Source organism: Chlorocebus sabaeus, chromosome 12 (genome assembly GCF_047675955.1).
Source record: "Chlorocebus sabaeus isolate Y175 chromosome 12, mChlSab1.0.hap1, whole genome shotgun sequence".
NCBI classification, from domain to species: Eukaryota; Metazoa; Chordata; class Mammalia; order Primates; family Cercopithecidae; genus Chlorocebus; species Chlorocebus sabaeus.
Window position 1 is genome coordinate 21,114,882 of NC_132915.1, and position 27,760 is coordinate 21,142,641.

Sequence of the window (27,760 nt, forward strand, 5' to 3'; positions counted from 1 at the left end):
AAGGCTGGGGCTGGGGAGCATGACTCCCTAAGGCAAACCATATGTGGAAAAAGCTCCAAATACATATTTGGCAACAATTTTATGGAGCTGGAAGGAGTCATTCTCAAAATATGAAGATGTGACTTCAGGAAACTCTGAATGCTCCTTTCTGTTCAATACTTTCATAATTGAGATCACATTATATGTAGTCTTATTTCTCAATATAGTCTCTCAAGTATCAAGGATATTTTTAAAAAACCAAACACCAAAACTGCTAATTTGATACAGAAAAATTTTCTTTTAATTTGAATCATCTTTATTGAATTACAGTTTTTCATATTAGCCATTTCTATTTCTTATTGCACTTCTATGAATTGTTACATCCTTTGCTCATTTTTCTCTTGGAGTCTTCATGTTTAAAAAAATATGTTAGTATGAGGTAGTGGTGGGGAGTGCCTATAAAGGGTACAGGTTTCTTTTTGGGGTGATGAAGAGGTTCTAAAATTGATTATGGGCCAGGTGTGGTGGCTCATGCTTGTAATCCCAACACTTTGGGAGGCTGAGGTGGGAGAACCGCTTGAGCTGAGGAGTTTGAGACCAGCCTGGGCTTCATAGTGAGAACTGTCTCCGTATTTAAAATAAAAATAAAATGGATTGTGGTAATGGTTATAATAAAAACCACTCAGATATACACTTTAAATGGGTAAACTGTATAATATGTGAATTATCTCAATAAAACTGGTTTTAAATATGAGTATAAATCATTTCTATATTAAGGTATTAAGCCTCCTTCTTCCAAAATCTGTAGGTAAATGTTCTAATCTCATTTGCCTTTTACTTTCTCATATTCAGAAGATATATATTTTTAGTTAAATGTATAATCTGCTCCTTAATGAATCCTCCTATTGCCTTTATTTGGAAAATTCAGTCACATCCAAAGATAGTCACTAATACGTTCTTCTGGCTTATTTTCATTTTTCACCTGGATTTTGGTGTACATTATAAAGCCATAATCTAGTATTCTCCAAAAGTTTACCTTCCTTACGTTCTTAGGATTTTTGGAATATTTTATTTATACTCACATCTATTTCGGGGCTACTACTGCATTGGTCTAAGAGGTCAAATGTAACTATTAGTACATTTTCAATATTTTTTAGCTGTGAAATATAGTTTTATATCTAGTATCTCAAGACTTCATTACTTTCCTAAGAATATTCCTATTCTTGCACATCCTTCAGATGAAATTTAGAATACTCTCAAGCCATTTAGAACATTAATAGACTTGCATTCAATTAATTCACAAATAGAAGAAATGTTTAAAATATTTCATTTTAGGGCCAGACACGGTGGCTCACACCTGCAATCCCAGCACTTTGGGAGGCCAAAGTGGGCAGATCACCTGAGGTCGGGAGGTTGAGACCAACCTGAGCAACATGCAGAAACCTCGTTTCTACTAAAAATACAAAATTAGCCAGGCGTGGTGGCACATGTCTGTAATCCCAGCTACTCGGGAGGCTGAGGCAGGAGAATCGCTTGAACCCAGGAGGCGGAAGTTGTGGTGAGCTGAGATCGTGCCATTGCACTCCAGCCTGGGCAACAAGAGTGAAACTCCGTCTCAAAAAAAAAAAAAAAAATCCATTCAGCTAGGAGCACTGTACTTTTCCATCTATACAGGTCTTCTGTTATCTTTGCATAGTTCCTGCACACATGCTCAGTTTGTCCATAAATGTGACAAAGCTTGTTGCCACAACAAATGGTGATATACTACAATTACATCTTAAAGCCATCTTTGTCTATTGACTTTTGGATATCTGGAGGTTTTTGCTAATTTTATATTAATTCTAAGATGAGATTCCCAGGCTTTCTATTTGGACCATTATATCATCTGCAATAATAACAACAGTTTTTTCTTTCCCAATAGTTGTAATTCATTTCTAGTTTGGGTCTTACTGCCTTAAAAAATTGTATCAATATTCTGATGACAAGCCCTGAAAACATTAAAGCACATATTAAAAACAAAATCTTTCACAAGCAGGCTTATAAGGGATATGTAAAGCTTTCAAGCTATAGAGAAAATTCATTAATGTTGCCACTTTCTAGAATCTGTTTCATCTAACTTAGGGCTCTTAAAGAACACCCGAAGTGTTTAATAGATCCGGTGTGACAATATTTGGAGCAGGCACTCAATACTGGGGGCATAGGGTCCCTTTTCCCTCAGCTGTGCCTATCACATTCAAACCAACAGCAGGTGATAGCTCCTATTAATCTTTGCTACTAACTGGAAAACTGTTCTCTTTCTTCAGCAGACACAGTTGAAGTGTCTAATGTCCTAGAATGCAATACTGACCATTCTTCTAAAGCCTCCCAGTAATCTTTTTGCATAATCTGTGTTAGTTTTTGACATACTCTCTTCCCCTCTGACATTTGTGCCTTGAGAATGAATCTTACTTTTAATCACTACTTGCACACACTCATTTGTTACAAAGTACATCAACTACCAAACTTAACATTTGAGTGCTGGTTGCTAACAGAAAAAGGAATAAAAAATTTGTGCAGACAAGGCCTTGGTTTCTGAATGGCTGATTTTAATGGTGATATGACTGATTCTAACTGCATTCCATTGCGCCCACATTCAAAAGAGTAAAACTTACGGTGACCATGTTTATCATGAAATAGTATCGCATTTATTTTAAACTGATGGTACCCAACTTACTTAAAAATCCTAAGAGGCTTAACAGTTTTTCAACTTTACCACAGTGCACAAGTGATATGCATTCAGTAGAAATCATACTTTGAGTACCTATACAATCATTTTTTTTTACTTTCAGGACAGTATTCAGTAAATAACATGAGCTATTCAACACTTTATTATAAAATAGGCTTTGTGTTAAATGGTTTTGCCCAACTGCAGGCTAAATATTCTGAGAACATTTAAGGTAGTCTAGGCTAAGTTATGATTTCAGGTTAGAGATATTAAATTCATTTTCAATATGATATTTTCAAATTATAACAGGTTTACCGGGACCTACCCACATCGTAAGTTGAGGAGTATCTCTATCTAATATAGTGAGAAATTATTTTTATTTTTCTGAACAACTGAAAAAGTCCAATTCAATCGACCCTACAGAGGAAATGAACTGAAACATGGCCTCTTCTTACCCAAATCACTACAAGAGAAAATCTACTTGTTATTTAAGTGAACTGTACTGAATAAATGACATAAACATATGTTTAGAAACAACAACGCTCCATTTTCAAGGCTGAGTGGCTGTTTACTGAGTTCTGGGAAGAGCTTCAGTAACTGCCTGTAAAATAAAGAACAATTTTTACTAACTCTTGTCCTTAGTAAGAAAGATATAAATCTTGATGCAATACTCATTAACTAGAATCCTTCCATTACAAAATTTTTGTTCATTTATGTTTAAGGACTTTTTGTTAGTTTGTTTGTTTTGGAGCTAAGAGTTTCACTGTCACCCAGGCTGGAGTGGTGGTGGGATCTCAGCTCACTGCAACCTCCACCTCCTGGGTTCAAGAGATTCTCTTGCCTCAGCCTCCCAGGATTACAGGTGCAAGCCTGGTTAACTTTTTTTTTTTTCCCCTATTTTCAGTAGAGAAGATTACAGGTGTGAGTCACTGTGCCTGGCCATGTGGACCTTGGAGATACAGACTCTAAAATCCTATTTTTACATTTGTGATGAAGAAAAATATCCCTCAAAACCTGTTAATTTAAATATAAATCAGATGTAGTCACACATAATAAACGTGCTAAGATAAATAACTTTGCATATTTGTAATTTTCAGAAATTTTAATTTCCAATTTTGCTAAGTTCAAAAATACATACAACATAAAGCAAACAGGGCACAATGTTAACACCAGGTGAGGGTTATATGGTATTTACTACTGTTTTACTTTTGCTGTAGATTTGCAATTTTTCAAAATAAAAAATGAAAAAATGTTTATAAGACAAAGTGTATGTCACCGAGTATCACTAGTTTTAGAGTTAAAAAGTGCCCTGTCTTACAGGTAAAAACTTTTCTGCTAAGAGAAGCATGGGAGAAATATTTGACATGCATTAAAGGAAAAAAGTGGTTTAGAAGCCAATAAAGAGAGAACACACTGCATGTATCGCCCTCATCAATATTATCTCTTGAGTTTTCAAAACATGTTCCTCTTGCTCCCACAGACTCCCATGCTAATCATGCAAAAACACAGCAATCCACCAACTTCACGTTTACAAATGATAACAAAAGTTTAAAAACATCCCTCTCAATAAGATGAAAATGTTTTCTGACTTTCAGGAATAAAACAGGTTTTCTCAGTTGAATGCCTTAAAACTAATACTCTGAATTTCTCACGTACTATTTAATTTGGCTATGTTTTAAAAATACAGCACATGATTTTATTTCTTGTTTAAAGTCTAATGCTAAATGACAAAGCCTCACAGTTCCTGGTAGCTTGTTTGCTGAACAGTATCAACACGGCAAAATTATAAGAACTTCTTTTTAAGATTTGAATGTACTTTGAGATGTGAGACGGCATTACAGCAACCCCAAATTGTCTGTCTTATGGTGAAAATGGAGAGAGTAAAAATTGTATGCTGTAAACGATACCAAAAACTAAAAAAAAATCTGTCCCAAACCTAAAGTTCCCTTCCCAGGCCTTCCAATAGGCCACGTGGAATGATGGCTCACTTCTTTCCTCCTCATGGAAGGTTGAGAAAGGAGGAAACTTACAACCCAGCGGCACGTAATGGGAAGACCCAAGGATAGGGCCAAGTCCTTTCAAATGAAGATACAGGTGACACTGGGATAAAACAATCCTGGGAGGTTGGACACAAGTAGACTCAATGAGTGACAGCCTTAATTTTGGGGATGGTGTCAATGCTGGTTTTTACACTTGTCATGGGCATCAGAAATGGTTTAAATACATTCCTTTTCTCCTCCCTCCCACTCCTCAGCCCCTCAAACCTATATCATCCTTTCTGTCTTAGTTTTCTGTACTAATTACTGGCAGTCAGATTGTAGAGACAATAATTTAGGGTCCAGTGAAAGTAAATTTTTACACAGCTTGATAGCAGTCTGGGGAGACTGAGGAAAGGAAGATAGAGGCAAATCTCTAGAAAAATGGAGTGTTTCTCTTTGTAGAAGCTATAATTTTTTTTTTTTTAAAAAAAGATGTCTTAACTTTGCTAATAACCTAAGATGATTTGTAGAAATTAACTAAAGTAGAAATTGTCATTTTTTTGTTTTTGAAAATGTATGCATTTTGCAAGCAAAAATAACACAAAAACAATGTTAAATCAAGCCCATTTTAAGCTCCCTGAGATGACATACAAAGACAAACTACACAGTACAGTATTAGAGCAGAAAATAAATTATTTACAAAAATCACTTAGAGTAAAATCAAACTTCCATTTCAACAAATATAACATCAGATTAACTGTATCCTTGATTATTTGTTGCTGTAAGTTTATTCATACCAGAAAAATGGTCACATTTAAAATTCTCAAAATAGTTTTGGCACAAGTCACATCTTCTCATTTTGCTAAGTCCCTGAGCACTTTGAACAGGCTGACTTTATGCATCGGCCTCTTCCCCATCCACCCTGGTCCCCTCTTTCCAGAATGCCTTGCTACCTGCTCTGGCCTCAAGGCTACCTTTACCCCTCTCATCATTAACTCTAGATGAACATTTAATGTTATCACCTTTCTAGCTAATGGTGCTCTGCAAAAACCGTGCAGCTTCTCTGACAAGAAGATCTAGAGTCCCCGCCCCAAAGAGGAGCTCATACCATCTTCCCCATGCTCACTGACAAGGAAGGGGAAACAGATAAGGGTACGTTTTGTGTATCCTTCTTATTATTCATAAAGTTGCCTGTAATGGTCAGTGTTTTAATGTCTCCAAAGCTTTATGCCTCAAATGCTCATCCAAACACTGGATGGCAAAGAGGTCAACATCCACATCAAACTTATTGGCAAACAAGTGGTGTTTGCGCAGCATCCAGTTCAAGTCACCAGCTCCAAAAATGCACACCGAGCGCACGTGGACTCCATCGCAGGGAGGGTAGGGGGCACCCTTGGAAACATCACCCTCAAAGTATTGCCACTTGACAAACCTGGCAACTGCTTGCATGTCAGACAAATCGTACTTATGGCTGGCAGAAAGTGAGCCCGGGACTTCAGGAATCCTCTGGATGGTGGCCCAGAGATACTCATCAGGGCTGTATGTGTCTTGTGCCCACTCCATAAACTTTTGGATTTTTTCGTTCTGTAGTACATACCCCACATACTCCCTACTGACCACAAAGTAGGCACTGCCAGAAAAAAGAGGTGTTTCGAGCGGAGGAAGCATTTTGACAGTCCCTGTGTTTGTCAGCTTTCCATTAACGACCTCATACCGCTTTTTCCACCTTTCTTCTTTATGGGATGGCATCCTCTCCGTTTCCAGGCTGTTTTCTCCCATTAACAACTTGAGCTTCCTGACAATTTCTAGGTTGGTTTTAATAGGAAAATCCATACCACAAAGATTTATCAAGTACTTCCAGTTTGCACTCATTGCATAGAGGTCCTTCATGCAGTTGAGGTCAGCCTGAACCCGACTCCATGATGCATAAACCACACTCTCCAATCGGCTGGCCACAAAGACATTACTGAAACAGGAAGCGATGCCCATCACTGCAGCTAAATAGGAATCCTCGGATTTTGTGTCCACATGAATGCAATAGAAATTCTGAGGCATATAGATGGCCCTCAGCAGCCTGTCAAGCATTTCAATCTTGTGATGAACCACTATAGAATATGCTATTGGAAACTCTGCCTCTTCTTTACTAAGTGGTTCTACAATATATTTGCGTCTCTTGATGAAAGAAGTACAGTCACTGGTCATGTTTATATAGTCATCATGTGTCCACCGAGGGCGCTTTTTAAATTTCACTGTTAGGATCTCAAGCTTTACCTTTTGGATTTCATTTACATCACCCTGTAAAACTTTGGTGCAATTAATATCACTACTAGGATTCTCCCCAGCAAGCTCCAAGTGTCTGACACTTACAAATTCGGGCTTTTGATGAATCCTTAAAACGGAGAAGGTGATTAGGGAAAAAACAAGAACCACAAAGTAGTATTTAGTGGGATAAGAAAAAAGTCTCCTTCGCAGCAACTTCCTCAGCATTTCAAACAATAATCAGGGATTTTCGTTGTGAAGGGCAGTCTTCTATGCTTCAAGCACCAGTGATTTTTTCCTCCGTTGTGACCTTGAAGGTTATCAGTTTGCATTTATCAGAGCTGCAACGGCATCTTGAAATGAAGAACAGCACTGAAATAAAAGCAGCAATTATAACTATATATATATATGTATGTATGTAGAAAGAGAGACAGAGAGTTTCACAATAAATCTTCTCAGGCTCAAAAACTGTCCTCTTTGCTATGAGGTCAGGTTTAAAACAAAAACAAAGTGGCTGAACCAGAGGAAAAGTGGTAGTAGTACAGGAAGCTCACAGTCTCTAGTGAGAGATTATATACCACAGATTGAAAAAGAAAACAAAAGAAAAACAAACTCCAAATCCCAGCACCTGGATGCACTACAATATCTAACAACAAGTATTTTACCTCTCTGGTATGTTGAGGTGCAAAACCACAGTTGGAGACCTAGGCAATAATGATTGAACAGTCTATAGTTAGTCAGTTTCTGACACTGCGCCAGAATTAGCACCCCTTGTCTTGAAATTGTTAGTAATTTAAGTTCCTCCTGACATCTTTTAATGTCCATTAGCTGGTGTCAGCAGCCCTAAAAGAGATCAGATCCATTCTGCTTTTTGCTGATTTAGGATTTGGGGCACACTTAGGAAGAAGTTTGGAAATAGTTGTGACTTTTTTTTTTTTTTTTTTTGAGACGGAGTCTTGCCCTGTTGCCCAGGCTGCAGTGCAGTGGTGATCTCGGCTCACTGCAAGCTCCGCCTCCCGGGTTTACGCCATTCTCCTGCCTCAGCCTCCCGAGTAGCTGGGACTACAGGCACCCACCACAATGCCCGGCTAACTCTTTTTTTTTTTTCTTTTTTTTTTTGTATTTTTAGTAGAGATGGGTTTTCACCATGTTAGCCAGGATGGTGCCGATCTCCTGACCTCGTGATCCGCCCACCTTGGCCTCCCAAAGTGCTGGGATTACAGACGTGAGCCACTGTGCCTGGCCGGAAATGGTTGTGACGTCTAAGAATCTTCGGAGGAAGGGCAAGTCAACGGAATTTTCAAACTGGATTGAAAAGGCTCACATGAAACCAGGCCCAATTTTGGACTGTGTTGGGTTGGTCTCACAATGAGTTTAGTTCCATGCCAGACACTACAAGAACAAAATGTTCATAATCCAAAAGAGAGATACAGCTTCCGTTTTCTGCATGAGTTAAAACAGACTGTAATAACTAAGTCTTGCAGAAAACAATAGTGTATACAAATTGTAATTTATGACAGACCTTCATCTATATTCAAATTTTAGGAACACAACTCACTTTTACTATGTAAAATGCTTACAAACATTAAATAGCTTCGTTTTCAAAAATCAATTTTATAACTTGGCAACTGGTTCTACAGCTGATAAGCGCTGCTGTTCTAAAAAAAGAAAGCCAAATACTACCAATTTGACCATTATAAATCTGTTCATTACAAGATTTCTAGAGATTTGACACTGGTTTTTAACGCCAGAAACTTAACTATTTCATTAGGAAATGAGTTGTGAATAGTAATAATACAAATAAAAATGAATAAATGACCATCATTAATATAAAATAACGTTAAGAAAAGTATTTAGACGTTTTACCATTTAAAAGTAAGGACAGTCTGAATCACTTAGTGCTGATTCCAGGTGACATCTTGTCCCATTCTGAGCACTTCGCCTGCTGTCAGGTGTGTTAAGTGTTTGGGCATCCAGCGATAATGATGTGTTCCATGAGGCTTTAAAGAAATCTGTGAAATTAAAAAACAATGTGTGAAGGGATACATATGAACATATAGTATTCACACACTCAGAAAATATGTTAGTGAACTAATCCTACATGTTTACTTTTATTCCCTCAAAATTATAGGTGGTTAACTTCCCTCTTTTAAAATTTCCTTCTCTCTAGTCTTATTTTTCTAATTCTATGTTTGTGGATTGCTAAAGATTTGAAAACATCCTGAAATTTAGGTTAAGTTCTTTGAAAGAAAACTCTAGCAGCATTTCCCTTAATGCATACCAAGGAACAGTTTAGTGGTGCGGTATGATTAGAAAATCCAACATATCCTTTCCCCCACTGTGAAGATTCCCTCACTGGCAAATGAATGACAATCCTGCAGCTGAACTTGTTGCTCATCTCATTTTCTGCTAACAATCTTGATCACCACCCTACTCCACACCTCTATTAAAAGCCACCATGGGGAGCTTCTGTAACAATACATAAGAATTTCAACCACTAAAATATCAAAACACTGCACAATGTATGCCTTTAAGTAATTCCTGCCCCTTACAGGTTCAAGGCATGTAAGGAAATCTCTATGGAATCATTAGCAGACCACTAACTAACTGAGAGAGACTTGAGTGGGTCTCACATAACAAAGAATATAAACTTCGGACAACTGGTCGAGGAAAGTCACTAAACAAACAAATAACAAAAACAACAAACCCTGGTCAGGGTAGGCAGGGGTAGAGGTCTGATTTCCATGGTGGACACACTATAAACGATCCTGTTTCAACAACAAAAAAAATTACAAGGCATGCAAAGAAACACAAAAGTCTGGTCCACTTACAGGGGGTGGAACAAACAAAGCAGTCAATAAAAATGTCCCCCAAGGAAGCCCAGGCATTGGATTTAATAAATAACTTGAAATCAGCTCTTATAAGTATGTTCATAGAACTAAATAACTGAAAGAAAGCATGAGAATGGTATCTAACCAAATGGAGAAATTCAATAGAATGTACAACACAAAGAGTGAACCCTTAATAATAATAATGTATATAACAAGTTTGGGGAGGTAGAAAAATAGTTGAAAAAATAATGTATCAATAATTAATAATAATGCATAAATACTGGCTTAATTGTAAAAAATGTACCACACTAATTTAAAATATTAATAACAGAAGAAACAGTGAGGGGGCAAATGGAAACTCTCTGTACTTTCTGTGTAATTTTTCTGTAAACATAAAACTGCTCTAAAAATAGTCTATTAATATTGAAACAAAAATTAATTTGCACATCCAAGAAGTTCAATGAGCTGCTAAGGGGATAAACTCAGATACCCTCACCTAGACACTTCAAAATCAAACTGTTGAAAGGACAAAAGATTTTGAAAATGGTAAAGAAAAGTGATTATACAACAAATCCCAAAAATGATTAACAACTTCAAATAAAAAGCAATGGAAACCAGACGACAGTGAGTGACATATTCAACGTGCAGAAAGAAAGACTGTTGGCTAGGTGTGGTGGCTCATGCCTGTGATCCCAGCACTTTGGGAGGCTGAGGTGGGTGGATCACTTGAGGTCAGGAGTTTGAGACCAGCCTGGCCAACATGGTGAAACCCTGTCTCTTACTAAAAATACAAAAATTAGCCAGGCATAGTGGTGCACGCCTGTAATCCCAGCTACTCGAGAGGCAGACACAGGAGAATCGCTTGAACCTGGGTGGTGGAAGTTGCAGTGAGCCAGGATCACGCCACTGCACTTCAGCCTGGGCAACAGAGCAAAACTCCATCTCTAAAAAAAAGGACTGCTAACCAAAAATTCCATAATGAGCAAAATCATTCAAAACAATGAGAAATTAGGATACTCCCAGATAAATAAAACAAATATAATTTATCACTACCAGCCTTACCCTTCAAGAAATACTAAATGAAGACATTCAGGTAGAAATGAAAAGATTCTAGACAGCAACTCAAATCTACATGAAAAAATAGAAAGCAGTAGTAAAAGTATATATATACACACTTTTATATATATATAAATATATATAAAGTATATAAAGTATATATATAAAGTAAATATATATAAAGTACGTATTTATATATAGGCAAATTTATAGTATGAATGTAATGTTCTTCGTAATTCTCTTCTCATCTAATTTACAGCTACATTAATTTATGACAAAACTGTGTTGACAGGCTTATAATGTGTACATTATATATATATATATATAAAAATTTTTTTTTTTGAGATGGATTTTGCTCTTGTTGCCCATGCTGGAGTGCAGTGGTGCAATCTTGGCTCAATGCAACCTCTAGCTCCCAGGTTCAAGCAATTCTGCTTCAGCCTCCTGAGTGGCTGAGATTTCAGGCACCCGCCATCACAGCTGGCTAATTTTTGTATTTTTAGTAGAGACGGGGTTTCATCATGTTGGCCAGGCTGGTCTGGAACTCCTGACCTCAGGTGATCTGCCTGCCTTGGCCTCCTAAAGTGCTGGGATTACAGTGGTGAGCCACTGTGCCCGGCCCTAATGTATTTTTTTTATCTCACTGAATGGACAAATTGGAACCATCATAAATTGCTGGTAGAAATGTAAATGCTTGGTGAAGCTGCTTTAGAATGTTTGGTCGATCCACAGAAAATTAAAACTAGAGTTACCATATGACCTAGCTGTTCCACTATTAGGTATATACCCAAGAGAAATGAAAACATATTTTCATGCAAAAACTTGTATACAAATGTTCATAATGGCATTATTACTAACTAAAATAGTGGAAGCAAACCAAATGACCGTGAACTGAAGAACCGATAAACAAAATGTGGCATATCCATAAAATGGGATATTATATGGGTATAATAAGAAATGAAGGTCTCACACATGTTGCATACAATGTAGATGAAGAACCTAGAAAACATTAGGCTAAGTAACACTCTTTTACTATATAATTATGTTTATATTAAGTGTCCAGAAAAAGCAAATCCATATAGACAGAAAGTAGATAAGTGTCTGCCAGGGGCTGGGGACATGGGGGAATGGCAATGACTGCTGGTAGGTACAAAGGTTTCCTTTGAAAGTTCTCTAAGTAGATAGTGGAGATTGATGTAGAACTTTGTGAAGATATTGCATACTTTAAAAGGCTAAACATTAGGTATGTGAATATCTCAATAAAGCTATTATTAGAACAATAACAATAAAGTTCCCCATAGTAAACACATTTTAAGTTACAAATTGTGACACCACTGAGTTTCAGGTTTTTTTTTTAAACAGGAGAACTAGAATCATCTTAAACAGGATTTTACAGAATGTGGGCACATGAAAGGGTAACCCCAAAATCCATATGGAAAATACAAAGTTCAGAACCAAACACTTGGATCTCACCTCAAAAAAGCATAGGTCTTTACCACTGTCGTCTACATCCTAAACAGCCAACATGCTTTGAAAAATACTTTTTACAACGTAAAATCACTAGTTTTGGGTTTTAATAAGATGGATAAGTGTCTATAAAGGAGGTAAATATGTGAGAAAACAGTGTCTATAAAGAAGGTAAATATGTGAGAAAGCATTATTTTATTAATAATGCTTTTGATTTTGTCTATCATCAGGGTGAACAGAAAAGTCAAATCATTAAGAGGAATTGTAATTATCAACCTAAGTTCAAGACACAGAACGTTTTCTTAAGTAAAACTCGGTTAAGAATCAGAAGGGTGAAAGAAAAATGAGATTTCATAGCCAAAGAGATTCCCAAGAAGAAGAGAAGTTTAAAGGGAAGTAAAAATATGCACATGCTATACTATTTTAATGCAATTTTAATTACCAAAAATTACTTAGTTTAAGCACACCCACACAAGGAATGAATAACAAAATAATTAAGTAACAAAAATGTGGCCATGGGTAGTTAATACTGCTCAGCCCAATGTTCCTTCACCTTTATATTTCACTCAGGAAGTATACTCACTGAAGAATATCTGGTGGGATATGCCAGTGAGGGCAACTACAGAAGAATAAGAAACATTCTAAATGACAAAAGCTCACAAATTCTGGGAAAGTACGAAAAACGCAAGTCCCAAACCACACTAAGCCTCACTTGCTCAAGGCCTACACAACCCAACAACTGTCCTGGGGCATGTCCTGAAGAAGGACCCTCATTGCACACTGGTCCTTTCCTGGAAGAGGAGATTTCCTTATGGACACCACCCTATATAATTTTAAGTAGAACACATAACCTAAGAAGAAATGCGAAATGAAATAATTCCACTGTGAGTAGGAACAAAGGAAAGCCAGTACCTGAAAGCAATGGTTCTTGGTACGTGACTTTTAAGACCAAAAAGTACAAGAATACTAAATTCTAAGAATATTGAAAATAAATACTGACCTGTTATACAGTCAATAAGAAGGAAAGCTAGTCAAGGAAGGGAACAAGAAGATAGGCATTGTGTGCCCCTAAGGTGATGATATGGTCACTAGAAGTGTTCCAACACAAAGAAAGTAAGCACCGCCATATAGAAAGGGTGCCACTGAGTGCTTAATGGAGTGGGAAGACAGACAAAACGACTTCAGGGAGAGGGAGACAGGAGGCAGGAATCAAACTGGAAAAGCAGATGGATGAGAGGAAACTGAAAAAGCAGATGCACAAATCCCAGGCTGACAGGCGGGAAAGAACAGACCAGCTCTATTTACACTGCAGGATCTTCAAAGGGTGCAGGAACTGGTGCTGGTTGCACAGATTCCTCTGAAGCGGGGCTGTGGGAGTGATGGAGGAGTAGTGTTGCTTTGTTTTTTGTTTTTTTGTTTTGTTTAAAGTATCCACTAGTAGCTGTTTACAAAGCAGCTGGGTTTCTACCTCAAACTTGGCAAAGACCCACCCAAGATGTAGTTTCTGCAGAGGCTCTCCCTTCCAGGGCACACCAGGCCTAATGGAAAGCAGTTCCCATCCAGAAAACAGTGGGACCCAGGCACAGTGAATATCCTTCTCCATTTCCAGTTTGCTTATCCCTAGTAGTTCCCAGAACTTTGATTGTCAGCCCAGGGCAGGAATTTTTTTTTTTTTTTTTTTACTGGGGAATCCAACCATACCAAGAGAAAGAAGGCTTAAATATCTTGCTTAAATTGGGAGTTCCCCAAATGGTCAAAGGAAACATACTGTTCAGAGAGAAGAAAACGACCACTAACATCCTCAGGATATAGAAAACTACCACTAACATCCTCAGGATATAAAGTTAAAAATATGTTTAAAAAAAAATTAACGAGGTACAATATATTTTCTGAAGACAGCCAGGCCAACATTTTCACCCAGCATTTTCTTCTGCTATATGACCTTGCCACTCCCCAACCAAGAAGTAGTCAAATTCCCTCCCTCTTGAATTTAAGAGGCCTTATTGAGAGGTGAAGTCAGCCGGACTTCCTGGGCCGAGGATTATAAACGCACCAATCAGTGCTCTGTGTCTAGCTAGAAGATTGTAAATGCACCAATCAGCCTTCTGTAAAAATGGACCAATCAGCACTGTGTAAAATGGACCAATCAGCATTCTGTAAAATGGACCAATCAGCAGGACATAGGCGGGGCCAAATAAGGGAATAAAAGCTGGCCACCCAAGCCAGCAGAGGCAACCTGTTCTGGTCCCCTTCCACCGTGTGGAAGCTTTGTTCTTTCACTCTTCACAATAAATATTGCTGTTGCTCACTCTGGGTCTGCACCACCTTTAAGAGCTGTAACACTCACTGAAACGGTCCACGGCTTCACTTATGAAGTCAGTGAGACCATGAACCCACTGGAAAGAAGAAACTCTGGACACACCATCTTTAAGAGCTGTAACACTCACCACGAAGGTCCATGGCTTTATTCTTGAAGTCAGCAAGACTAAGAACCCACCAGAAGGAACCAACCCTGGACACATCTTGGTGACCACGAAGGGACCATCACCAAGTGGTGAATACCATTGAACCCCTTTCGCTTGCTATTCTGTCCTATTTTTCCTTAGAATTTGGGGGCTAAATACCAGGCACCTGTTGGCCAGTTGAAAGTGACTAGCGCGGCCGCCAGACTAAAGATACGGGTGTCAGGTTTTCTGGGAAAGGGCTCTCTAACAACCTTCGACTCTTCAGAGTTGGGAGCATTGGTTTGCCTAGAACCAGCTTCCACTTTTCCTATACTTCCAGGCTGAGCCAAGGGTCGACAGAGAGGAAAGCCATGCAGCTGCGGGGTCCTGACAGAAAGTTGGTTGACCCTGCAGCCATGAGGGGAACTGTCCAAGTCACGTTACCCAAGTAAGACTCGCCCATCTATCCTATCTATCCTGACCCTTGCCTCCTAAGTCCTAACGCCTGTCAGACAAACTTCTTCTCACCTCTCTTCTCCGAGACTAGTCCCTCTTCTAAAAACCACTCCCTGTCTCTGGTGCTTTTCTAGTTTCTCCTGTAAGAATGGAGCTGGGCGACATGACTTCTCCCCTTTCTAGGTCCCATGACAGCCATCTTGCTATTACTCACCTTCGGGCCCTGTATTTTTAACCTCCTTGTCAAATTTGTTTCCTCTAGGATTGAGGCCATCAAGTTACAGATGGTCTTACAAATGGAACCCCAAATGAGCTCAACTAACAACTTCTACGGAGGACCCCTGGACCAACCTGCTGGCCCTTCAACTGGCCTAAAGAGCTCCCCTCTGGAGGACACTACAACTGCAGGGCCCCTTCTTTACCCCTATCCAGCAGGGAGTAGATAAGAGTGATCATCACCCAATTCCCAAAAGCAGTTAGGGTGTCCTGTTTCGAGGGGGAATTGAGAGGTGAAGCCAGCTAGACTTCCTACATCAAGTGGGCAGTTGGAGAACTTTTCTGTCTAGCTAGAGGATTGTAAACACACTAATCAGTGCTATGTGTCTAGCTAGAGGATTGTAAATGCACCAATCAGCATTCTGTAAAAATGGACCAATCAGCACTGTGTAAAATGTACCAATCAGCACTCTGTTAAATGGACCAATCAGCAGGACATGGGCAGAGCCCAATAAGGGAATAAAAGCTGGACACCTGAGCCAGCAGCGGCAACCCGCTGGGGTCCCGTTCCATGCTGTGGAAGCTTTGTTCTTTCCCTCTTCACAATAAATCTTGCTGCTGCTCACTCTTTGGGTCTGCACTACCTTTAAGAGCTGTAACACTCATTGCGAAGGTCTGCAGCTTCATTCTTGAAGTTATAGCGAGACCAAGAACCCACCGGAAGGAACCAACTCCAGACACATTATGATTATGGTTTGACCAATAGAGTTTGGCAGAAGAAATGCTATGTGACCATCAAGGTAAGATCATGTAAAACCATGCAGTTTCCACCCAGTTGTCTTGAAAAATGTGCTCGCTAGACAGAAGCTCCCTTTTAGAACCAGCTTCCCTGCTGTAAGAAGCCACATGGAGAGACCAGATATAGGCACCCAAGTCAACTGTTCCAGCTAAGCCCTGTCTTCAAGTCATCCCAGCCCAGATGTCAGACATGTGAGTGAAGAAGCCATCAGATGACTACAGCCCCTAGTCACTCCAGTCTTCACTGAATTCTTGACCAACAGAATGTGTGAGCAAAAAAATAAAATGATATTCTTGTATCTTACTACATTTGAAGTGGTTTGCCTCACAGCAATAGATGACTAGAACAAACAGGAAACCACATATATAGAGCAAATAGCAAATAAAAAGAGCCCTTGAAAATTATTAACATGATAGCAATCATGAAAAACTTGGCCAGGTGTGGTGGCTTGGGCTGGGCACAGTGGCTCACACCTGTAATCCCAGCACTTTGGGAGGACAAGGTGGACAGATCACCCAAAGTCAGGAGTTTGGGACCTGCCTGGCCAACATGATGAAACCCTGTTTCTACTAACAAAATTAGCTGGGCGTGATGGTGTGTGCCTGTAATCCCAGCTACTTGGGAGGCTGAGACAGTACAATCGCTTGAACCCAGGAGGAGGAGGTTGTAGTGAGCCGAGAGTGTGCCATTGCACTCCCGCCTGAGCAACAGAGCAAGACTCCGGCTAAAAAGAGAAACTAAATAGAAGGGTTGGAAGATAAAGTGAGAAACACTCTCAGGGAGGAGAGCAAATAGACAAACTGAGGGATGAGAAAATAAGAGAAAACATACAGTCATTTAGAGAACCAGATCGGAGACCTACCATATGAATAACAAGAGCTCCAGAAAAAGAAAACAGAAGAAAAAGAAAAATGGAAGGAAGTCGTCAACTAAATAGACTATTTCCCAAAATGAAAGAATGGTTTCTAGATTGGAAAATCTCCTAGGGTATCAGCACAGTGGATGACAACAGACCCACACCAAGATGTATTCATTAATCATGAAATATCAGAACAATGGGAGGAAGAATACTGCATATACTTTCAGGGGAGGGGGGAAACTAACCCGCATAAAATGGATTCAGAAGCAGAATGTCTTCACCCTTCACAAAAACCAGCCACAGAAACCAGGAGACAATGGAGTAATGCCTTAAAAGTGCTAAAGAAAACAATCCCGGCTAAGAACTCTTATAATCAGATGAACTAATCAAAATAAGGGTAAAGCTGGATGTGGTGGCTAATGCCTGTAATCCCAGCATTTTGGGAGGCAGACGCAGGTGGATTACTTGAGGTGAGGAGTTTGAGACCACCCTAGCCAAGATGGTGAAACCCCATTTCTACTAAAAATACAAAAAGAATTAGCCAGGCATGGTGGCACACACTTGTAATCCCAGATACTTGGGAAGTTGAGGCAGGAGAATCACTTGAACCTGGGAGGCAGAGGTTTGCAGTGAGGCAAGATTGTGCCACTGCACTCCAGCCTAAGGGACACAGTGAGAAAAAAAAAAAAAAAAGTAAGGGTAAATAAACACATATTAAGACAGGCAAGGTATCAAAATATATACTTTTAAGTACCTTTCCTCAGAAAGCTACTGGAGAATGAGTTATATTCAATAATTATTAGCCAGGTGCCATGGCTCATGCCTCTGATCCTAGCACTTTGGGAGGTGGAGGTGGGTGGATCGCCTGAGCCCAGGAGTTCAAGACCAGCCTGGGGAACATGGAGAGACCCTATCTCTACAAAAAATATGAAATTATCTGTATGTGGTGGTGTGCACCTGTAGTCCCAGCTACTCAGGGGGCTGAGGTGGGAGGATCACCTGAGCCCAGGAGGTCAAGGCTGCAGTAAGCCATGATCGTGCCACTGCACTCCAACCTGGGCAACAGGAGTGAGACCCTGTCTCAAATATATATATGTATTATTAACCAAGAAAGGAGAGGACGTTAGTAAGAATCAGAAAGGAGATCTAACCGAAGAAGAAAGAAAAGGGAATCCCCAGGTCAAGGAACATCTTGGCCATATAATAAGCCAACAGACAACCACAGCAGACTGGAACCAGTCAGAAGGCCCTGGGAGAGACATCTTCAAGAAGACAAAACTGGCCGGGCATGGTGGCTCCTGCCTACATATGCACGTAAGCATATGCACACATCTATACATAAGCAAACCGCTGATGGATAAACCTGGGTCACTAACCTACTGCCCTTCAGCAGCAGAAAGCATGGTCTAAGTTCATTTGGCTTCTAGTCCCAGTGAATACTTTTCAATTTCACTGACTCCCCAAGGACTATTGTTCTGTGTCCCAGAGGCTGTTGTGACTGGAGCAAAATATCAACTACTGTGTTTGATGTCAAAGCCATGCCAGTTATCTCGAAGGATGGTGACCCAAGTGAGGGAGCCCAAATGCCACCCAAGGCAGGTCAAGGGAAGGAGCAGGAAGCAGGTAAGATTACAAGGCAAAGGTCTTGCCATTCAGTGTGGAGTTCTTTCCAGCCAATTGCACTTTTATAGCCTCATCTCATCTCAGGATATTTGGTCTGTGTCCCCACCACTCCCTTGCCCTGCTTGGAGGGTAGTCGCTGACACCTGACTGCTGTCTGTGACTCCCTGCAGTGAGCTGCTTAGTTCCTCTGTGGTCTCACACTGAACAAACAGCTGAGACCCTAACTGTGGCTGGCCATGAGGAACCAGCCAAGTTACTCTGCTAAAAATTTAGATCTACTGTCTTTTTTTTTTTTAATTTTTGTTTTTAGTAGAGATGAGGGTCTCACCATTGTGGCCAGGCTGGTCTTGAACTCCTGACCTCAAGTGATCCACCCACCTCCGCCTTCCAAAGCACTGGGATTATAGGCATGAGCCACCTCACCCAGCCCTATTCTTTCTTCTGACTGCCAGAGAAGAGTTCTGTTTCCCCACACTTGCAGGGACTGAAGATATCTAAAAGCATACTCTGTTTAAGATAAAATGATAATAAGCAATTTTTCAAAAAAGCCTAAGTCCCTCAAACACAAAGAATATAACTGAAGTAGCAGCATCAAAAATTTGAAAGTTAGAGGTAGTGAACGATAACTGCCCACTGCACTCCAGCCTGGGCAACAGAGTGAGATCTCAGAAAGCTGAATCCTAAAGCAGACTATGGGGAAAGCTGACACCATGCAATTTACAGCCCACCTTCTGCTGAAGGGTAGACTAAAATAGAGCAATGCTTTCCAAATTCTGAAGGAAAACTATTTTCAATTTGGAATCCTAAGTAACCAGCCAAGCTATTGGTAGAATGTGGTGTAACAGAAAGGCATTTTCATACCAGCAAAGTCACGTGCACCTTTCTCAGCAGGTTACTATGAGAAGCATGCCACTAAAAGATGAAATTCACCAGCAACTGTAAGAGCATTAACATCACTAACCTGGAGTGCGTAATACACTCTGGAACTCTTCTAAATGACTTACCTGTATTAACACATAGAATCTTCAGGAGAATGCTACATAGAAAGTAGTATTTTCCAGATGAGGAAACTGAGGCATAAAGAGGTTAAATAGCTCTTCCAGCATCACATGGCTAGTAAGCAGAAGAGCTAGGCTTCAAATCCACATAATCTGGCCCCCAAGTTTGTGCTCTACTGTCCATGAAGAAAAAGACACGATCCAGCCAGGCACAGCGGCTCACGCCTATAATCCCAGCACTTTGGGAGGTTGAGGCAGGCAGATCACTTGAGGTCTGGAGTTCGAGGCCAGCCTGGCCAACATGGCGAAACCTCATCTCTACTGAAAGTACAAACATTACCCAGATGTGGCGCGTGCAGATGTGGCGCATGTCTGTAATCCCAGCTACTTGGGAGGCTGAGGCAGGAGAATCGCTTGAACCTGGGAGGCGGAGGTTGCAGTGAGCAAGATTGAGCCACTGCACTTCAGCCTGGGTGACAGCAGAGTGAGACTTTGTCTCAAACAAAAAAAAAAAAAAAAAAAAAAAAAGGAAGAGACAGGATCCAGTAATCAAGGGACCCAATATAAACGAGGCAACAGAAATCCTAAGATTACAAAGGGAGAGCCCAAGATGATGGTTGCGTGGGAGTACTAGGAAGAAACCAGTCCTTAATTAAAGCAAGTGAACAGCTCCAGAAAATATCTGAGATGAAACAGAGAACCCCTGCTGTAAATTAATGGATTTAGAGGAGACTTTGTTTACTAAGGTAGAGTTCAGAATTAAATAAGTAAAATGCAGGCCAGGTGCGGTAGCTCACACCTGTAATCCCAGCACTTTGGGAGGCCGAGGCAAGCTGATCACTTGAGGTCAGGAGTTCAAGGCCAGGCTGGCCAACACGGCAAAACCCTGTCTCTACTAAAAACACAAAAACTTAGCTGAGTGTGGTGGTATGCACCTATAATCCCAGGTGCTTGGGAGGCTGACGCAGGACAATCGCTTGAACCTGGGAGGTGGAGGTTGCAGTTAGCTGAGATAGCACCACTGCACTCCAGCCTGGGTGACGGAGTGAGACTCCATCTCCAAAAAACGTAGAAGTGCATATAATAAACAAACAATATGAAAAAATGCCACTGAGTATAAGTGAGTAAAATATGCCAACAAGTACGTACAATAAAAGAAATCATGGTCGGGCGTGGTGGCTCATGCCAGTAATCCCAGCACTTTGGGAGACTGAGGTGGGCGGATCATGAGGTCAGGGGTTCGAGACCAGCCTGGCCAACATGGTGAAACCCCATCTTTACTGAAAACACAAAAATTAGCCGGGTGTGGTGGCGCACGTCTGTAGTCCCAGCTACTCAGGAGGCTGAGGCAGGAGAATCACTTGAATCTGAGAGGCAGAGGTTGCAGTGAGCCAAAATGGTGCCACTGCACTCCAGCCTGGGCAACAGAGTGAGACTCTTATCTAAAAAAAAAAAAAAAAAAAAAAAAAAAAGCAATCATGGTATGCTAGGCTCAGTTTATACATGGTTAGAATAATACAAACATTGAGTTGTGGTCAAACAAAAAGCATGACAATATACAGAGCGTCTCAAAACTATTTTCATAATAATACTAGGCCATTCTGCACCCTTTTCACTCCCTCTGTTATATACAGTGCAGTTTTCCAGGGGCTATATGATGTGTTTGTTCTCAACAGAGTAAGTGCAGAAGTATCATAATTCAGGTATTTTCTATTAAGCCAAACAGTAAAAGAGATTTGCAAAAATACAAAAACACTGTTATTCTTCTAACTTTTCTAAAAAGATTTTCACAAGAAATTACTTATGTTAAAATAAAGGGCTTATTGTTATTTTCACAGAATACTTAAGATTTTTGTTTCTTCTTTTCTTTTTAAGACAGGGTCTCACTCTGTCACCCAGTCTGTAGTACAATGTCATGATCTTGGCTCACTGCAGCCTCACACTCCTGGGTTCAGGTGATCCTTCCACCTTAGCCTCTCAAGTAGCTGCAACCACAGGTGCACCCGACCGGTGTCTCTCTTTTTTTTTTTTTTTTTTTTTTGTAGAGATAGGGTCTCACTATGATGCCCAAGCTGGTCTCAAACTTGGTCTTGAATTCCTGGCCTCAAGCAATCCTCCTGCATTGGCCTCCCAAAGTGCTAGGATTACAGGCATGAGCCACTATGTCCAGTTTTACTTTCTAATAGAATACATACCAATAGATATAACCCACATAAACAAAAGCTCTTTGTGATCCTCAGTGATTTTTTAAGAGTATAAACAGTGCTGAAATAAAAAAGTTTTCAGGCCAGGCATAGTGACACACACTTATGATCCCAGCTACTTGCAAGGTTGAGGTGGGAAGATCACTTCAGCCCAGGAGTTCCAGATCAGCCTGGAACAACCTGAATCAACATAGCAAGACCCCACGTCATATTTCAAAACACATACACACAACAAAAAGTTTTTCAGAATCGTTGACTTTGGGGATGAGAGACAGCCAGGAAATGAATCCAAGTGTGGTGGAGGGTTTTGGTTGAAAGAGGATTAAACCCTCCTTAATGGTCAGGTGGGGTGGCTCGTGTCTGTTATCCCAGCACTTTGGGAGGCTGAGGTTGGAGGATCATTTGAGCCCAAGAGTTTGAGACTAGCCTAAGCAAAATGGTGAGATACCATCTCTACAAAAACAAGAAAAATTCAAAAATTAGCTGGGTGTGGTGGTGCATGCCTGTAGACCCAGCTACTCAGAAGGCTGAGATGGGAGGATCACATGAGCACAGGAGTTCGAGGCTACGGTGAGCTACAATTGCACCACTGCACTCTAGACTGGATGACAGAGAAAGACCCTGTCTCTATTAAAACCAACAACAACAACAACAAAACCTCTTTAATAGTAGAAAGAACTTAAAGCTGAATAATTTAGAAACCGTATAAGCATTATTATTTAGAGATACAAAAATACCCAACTAAAGAAATCTGTAAAAAGTTGAAAACGGTTAGAATGTTAGCCAGTAGTCACATGCAACTATTGAGCACTTGAAATGAGGCTAGTCTCAACAAATAATTTTTATTTTAATTAATTACATTTTAAAACTTGAAGCAGTATAAAATCTTTCCCTTAAACACATTACTGTTTTGGTAGGACTATATTTCACTTTAACCACCACATCATGTAAGATACTATTATTACATCGTAACAGAAATATTAGACACATGTATCATTTCAATATTTCACTAATAATTTTATAGTTTACATATTAACATTATAAAATTCTGATATACCAAAGATAATATATTGTTAATTTGGCCAGGTGCAGTGGCTCACACCTGTAATCCCAGCACCTTGGGAAGCTGAGGCAGGAGGACCACTTGAGTCCAGGAGTTCGAGACCAGCCTGGTCAACACAGTGAGGTCCCCATCTCTACAAAAAAAAAAAAAAAAAATTAGCCCAGTGTGGTGGCGCACACCTGTAGTCTCAGCTACCCGGGAGGCTGAGGTGGGAGAATCATCTGAACCCAGGAAATCGAGGCTGCAATGAGCCAAGATCACACCACTGCACTCCAGCCTGGGTATGAGAGCAAGACCCTGTTTCAAAAGGAAAAAAAAAAAAATTTTGTACCTTTTTTTTTTTTTTTTTGAGACAAAGTCTCACTCTGTTGCCCCAGGCTGGAATGCACTGTCCTCAGCACACTGCAAGCTCCGCCTCCCGGGTTCACGCCATTCTCCTGCCTCAGCCTCCAGAGTAGCTGGGACTACAGGCCCCCGCCACCATGTCCAGCTAATTTTTTTTTGTATTTTTAGTAGAGATGGGGTTTCACTGTGTTAGCCAGGATGGTCTCGATCTCCTGACCTTGTGATCCGCCCGCCTCGGCCTCCCAAATTGCTGGGATTAAAGGTGTGAGCCACCGCGCCCAGCCCTGATTCTTTTTATTTAATGCTGCTACTAGAAAATTTTATTTCTCACATTATATTTCTATTGGACAACGGAGTTCTAGGGAGTAGGAAATTTGGGGGGCCATTGGGAGAAGCATGCTGTTTTTCATAAGTACAACTCTTTGTTGGGAGGCAATTCTCCGTGAGTGCCTTGCATTTCTGTACATCTTGCAAGTGAGGCACTGTCTTTTCCAGATAATTTTTTCAAGGCTATTTTTATAGCAAACAGCCTAGAGAGAAATGGTGTTTCCCTCCCTAGCAAAGGGCAAACCTTCTTACTGACAACATAATAAAGACAATGTCACCTGGGGCAAAGCACAGCATGCTTACTGCCCACTATAAAAGATTTGGTTTCTCTAAGCTCAGGATTTCTTTCCCATAATGCAACCCACTGTTTGTAGTTATCACTTGGCCCTCTTCATACTGCCCTGTGGGAAGTAAGGCTCTAGCAACCTGTAGGAAAAATGCTGATCCTCTGCGACTGCTTAATACAGGTCATAAACGGCACTTCACCTCTGGCCCAGAAGTCTGTGTCTTTTGCCAGGATCCAAGAAAATTGTAACAGGCTTGTAAGCTTTCAAGTGGGTAAAATCTCAGACCCTTCATAGCTCTTGACACGCTTGTGGAAATATCTTTTTTAAATCACGTGCATTTATAACTCTGATTAAAATAAGAACTACATTTAAAAAAAGCCTTACAGGTAGTGATAAAATTAAGATCTATAAAGATGGTAATCGGTTTTTATATATAACTGATACAAATCAATATTCTAAAGCAGGGGTGTCTAATCTTCTAGATTCCCTGGGCCTTATTCCCTGGAAAAAGAATTGTTTTTGGTCACACATAAAATTCACCAACACTAACAATAGCTGATGAGTTAAAAAAAAAAAAATCACAAAAAAAGTCTCATAATGTTTTAAGAAAGTTTACACATGTATGTAGGACAGAACTCAAAGCCATCCTGGGCTGTGGGATGACAAGCTTGTCCTAAAGTCTTGATTAAGCAGAATGGGTACAGGAATTTCCTTTCCTTCATTCTGGTTTCTTTTTACAATTCCAGCCACTATTTAATCATACATATATATATTTTATTTTGAGACGGAGTCTTGCTCTGTCGCCCAGGCTGGAGTGCAGTCGCGCAATCTCCCAGGAGATTACAGGCACACACCACCAATCTGGCTAATTTTTGTATTTTTAGTAGAGACAGGGTTTCACCATGTTGGCCAGGCTGGTCTCGAACTCCTGGCCTCAAGCAATCCCCCCCACCTTGGCCTCCCAAAGTTCTGGGATTACAGGCGTGAGACACCACGCGCAGCCTTTTTTTTTCTTTTTTCTGAGTAATCCTATATTAAAACATATTTTGTAATTATATAAAAATGTTAAAATACATAATGAAATTTGATGCCTTCTAAGTTAGATGAAATTACATAAAATTAGGTTTCATCTGTGTAGTTTACATACAGAAGAAAAAAATACCAGTTCTCCATACCTGAATTAATGACATGAAAAGTTCTATAGAATTTTTTTCATGTAATCATTATACTACTTTGAGACAAAATGTCATTTAAATAACCCTTGCATTTCAATCAGTAATGAAAATAGTTTTTATTAGCACGTTTAACAGAAGAAAAAGCATCCTCTCTTTCCCCATGCTCTCTCTCCCAAAGGCATACCAGGGACACACCAGCTGACAGCCTGGGGGAAGAACCCACTCGCACCCCTTCTGCCCACTGACTTTGCAGGAAAGATGAAATACACCTCAGTCTATGCCACAAAGTGGAAAGCCGTAAATTCGTCAGGAGGAAAAGAAAGGATCCAAGAAGGCTTCCTCAATTACAATTGACCTGAATCTTGAAAATGGGTAAGATTTGGATATTAGAAAATAGGAGAGAAATGCATTTCCGACTTCTTGGCTTGCTCAGTTAGGGGAAACCTGAAGCAAAGGAAGCCTGCGAGGAAGAGGAGATTGTGATAGCAATGAAAAGCAGTTTTAAAAATAAGAGGAAGGTGAGTAAGAGATAACAGCTGTTTGCCACTTAGGTTCCGAAACCCTAAGGACGTCCTTCTCCACTCTATTATGACACGAAATCTGTTTCTCAATATGGTGAGCCACGATGAGTAAATTTGTAAGCACGTCTGTGCAAACAAGGGCAAGTTTCAGTAATGAAAACAGTAATGATAAATGGGGTCACTGTCACTCATACACGCAAACAGAATGATTTAAATGATCTCACAGAAACGAGCCCACCTGAGAAGTAGGCTGCAGAAAGTTCTGCAAAGGAGGAGCCACAGCAGTGGCTCCAGGGCCAGCTCTGCCCTCCCCTGGGATGATCCCTCTTGTGTATAATGAGGTTTGCCTGGTAATTGTGCAAAGGCTAAAACTGTCCCCCAAAAATAAGGAAATGGAGAAGAGCCAAGACATTCTGGAAACTTTTTTTGGGTGTGTGTGTGAAAAGTATATATACACACACACACACAAGAATAAAGGCCAAAGCTGTTCTCATCTGATCTCTCTTTAAACACAAAATGCGCTGGGCATAATGGCTCACGCTTGTAATCCTAACGTTTTGGTAGGCCGAGGTGCTGCGGATTACTTCAGCTCAGGAGTCTGAGATCAGCCTGGGCAACATGGTGAAACCCTGTCTCTACCAAAGATACAAAAATGAGCCAGGCATGGTGCATACCTGTGGTCCCAGCTACTTGGGAGTCTGAGGTGGGAAGACCATTGGAACCTGGGAAGTCGAGGCTGCAGTGAACTATGATTGCCCCACTGCACTCCAGGATGGGTGACAGAGCGAAGGGCTGTCTCAAAAAAATAAAAATAAACATGAAATGGTATCTTGAAAGGATGAAAGAACACCCAATACCTGGCCTGGGCGAATCCTTTTCCCAAGAACCTGGAGACGATACATTCATGGAACCAAAAAAGAAAAGAAGGGGAAGGATGAAATGAGGGCAACCAGCAGGGCAAACCTGATACACAAGAATGATCCTGCTAAGGGCTCCCCCTTCTCAGGCCCATCTCTTTTCTCCATCATGTTTGGCCACCATAGCGGGGCCCATGGCAATCAGCAGGGCTTGCATATTCTAGCTGCAGTTCAGTACCAAAGCAAGAATGAAAATGAGAAAATGTAGGGATTCAAAAAAGATTCTACAATCATATGCTCTCAAGACTTTAGTATTTGTGTTTTCAACAGCAAAAAAGTCACCCCAAAACCTCTCCTGTTGGTTGCAGTGCTTTCTCAATACCAATATCCAACCTCTTTAAATTTAAAATGTATTGCTAGAAATACATATGTGGCTTTACCCATACAAATTTCATTAATTCCCTTGAAAGCCAAAGGAATGTCCATGATTGTATCGTATCCAAATGAAGACCATCCTAATGGTTAAGAAAAGCAACTGATAAACAAGATGTAGTATATCCATACAACAGATCAGTATTTGGTTTTAAGAAGGAATGAAATTCTGGCTCAGGGTACAACATGAATGAATCCGGGAGGTATTATGCTAACTCAAATGTGAGACGCAACAGAACAGATATGCTATTGCGTCTGGAATTTATTCCTCCCGGGGGGTTCTGGATCTCACTGACCAAGAATGAAGCCGCCGACCCTCCCGGTGAGAGTTAAAGATGGTGTGTCCGGAATTTGTTCCTCCACACGTTCAAATGTGTCCCGAGTTTCTTCCTTCCAGTAGGTTCGTGCTCTCCCTGACCTCAGGAGTGAAGCCGCAGACTTTCGCAGTGAGTGTTTAACAGCTCTCAAAGGTGGCCTGTCCAGAGTTATTTGTTCCTCCGGTGGGTTCGTTGTCTCGCTGACTTCAGGAATGAAGCCGCAGACCCTCGTCAATGAGTATTGCAGCTCATAAAGGTATGGCGGACCCAAAGAGTGAGCACCAACAAGACGTTCTGTGAAAACCCAAAAGAACCGCTTCCACAACTTGGAAGGGCACCAGACCCGGTTGCTCCTGCTGGCTGGAATGGCCAGCTTGTATTCCTTTGTCCCTGCCCACATCCTGCTGATTGGTCCATTTTACAGAGCGCTGACTGGTCCACTTTACAGAGCGCTGATTGGTCCATTTTACAGAGTACTGATTGGTCCATTTTACAGAGTGCTGATTGGTGCATTTACAATCCGTTAACTAGACACAAAAATTCTGCAAGTCCCCATCCGGAC

At 40.6% G+C, this 27,760-nt stretch overlaps 1 protein-coding gene across 3 annotated transcripts in view; it reads right to left on the reverse strand.

The window, feature by feature from the left end:
- Window positions 1–257: 257 nt before the first annotated feature.
- GCNT1 (glucosaminyl (N-acetyl) transferase 1) overlaps window positions 258–27,760 on the reverse strand; it is a 47,080-nt gene continuing 19,577 nt past the window's right edge. For 2 of the 3 annotated variants that reach the window (XM_037998502.2, XM_007969537.3), the window contains 2 exons: window positions 8,788–8,933; window positions 258–7,293 (listed from right to left, as the gene is read on the reverse strand). In XM_037998502.2, the coding sequence (XP_037854430.1) occupies window positions 5,863–7,149 (1,287 nt within the window). In that variant the 5' untranslated portion in view covers window positions 7,150–7,293; window positions 8,788–8,933 and the 3' untranslated portion in view covers window positions 258–5,862. Of the gene's footprint in view, window positions 7,294–8,787; window positions 8,934–9,628; window positions 9,690–27,760 lie in introns of all 3 variants that reach the window. The other variant, XM_073021515.1, reaches the window with a different exon arrangement.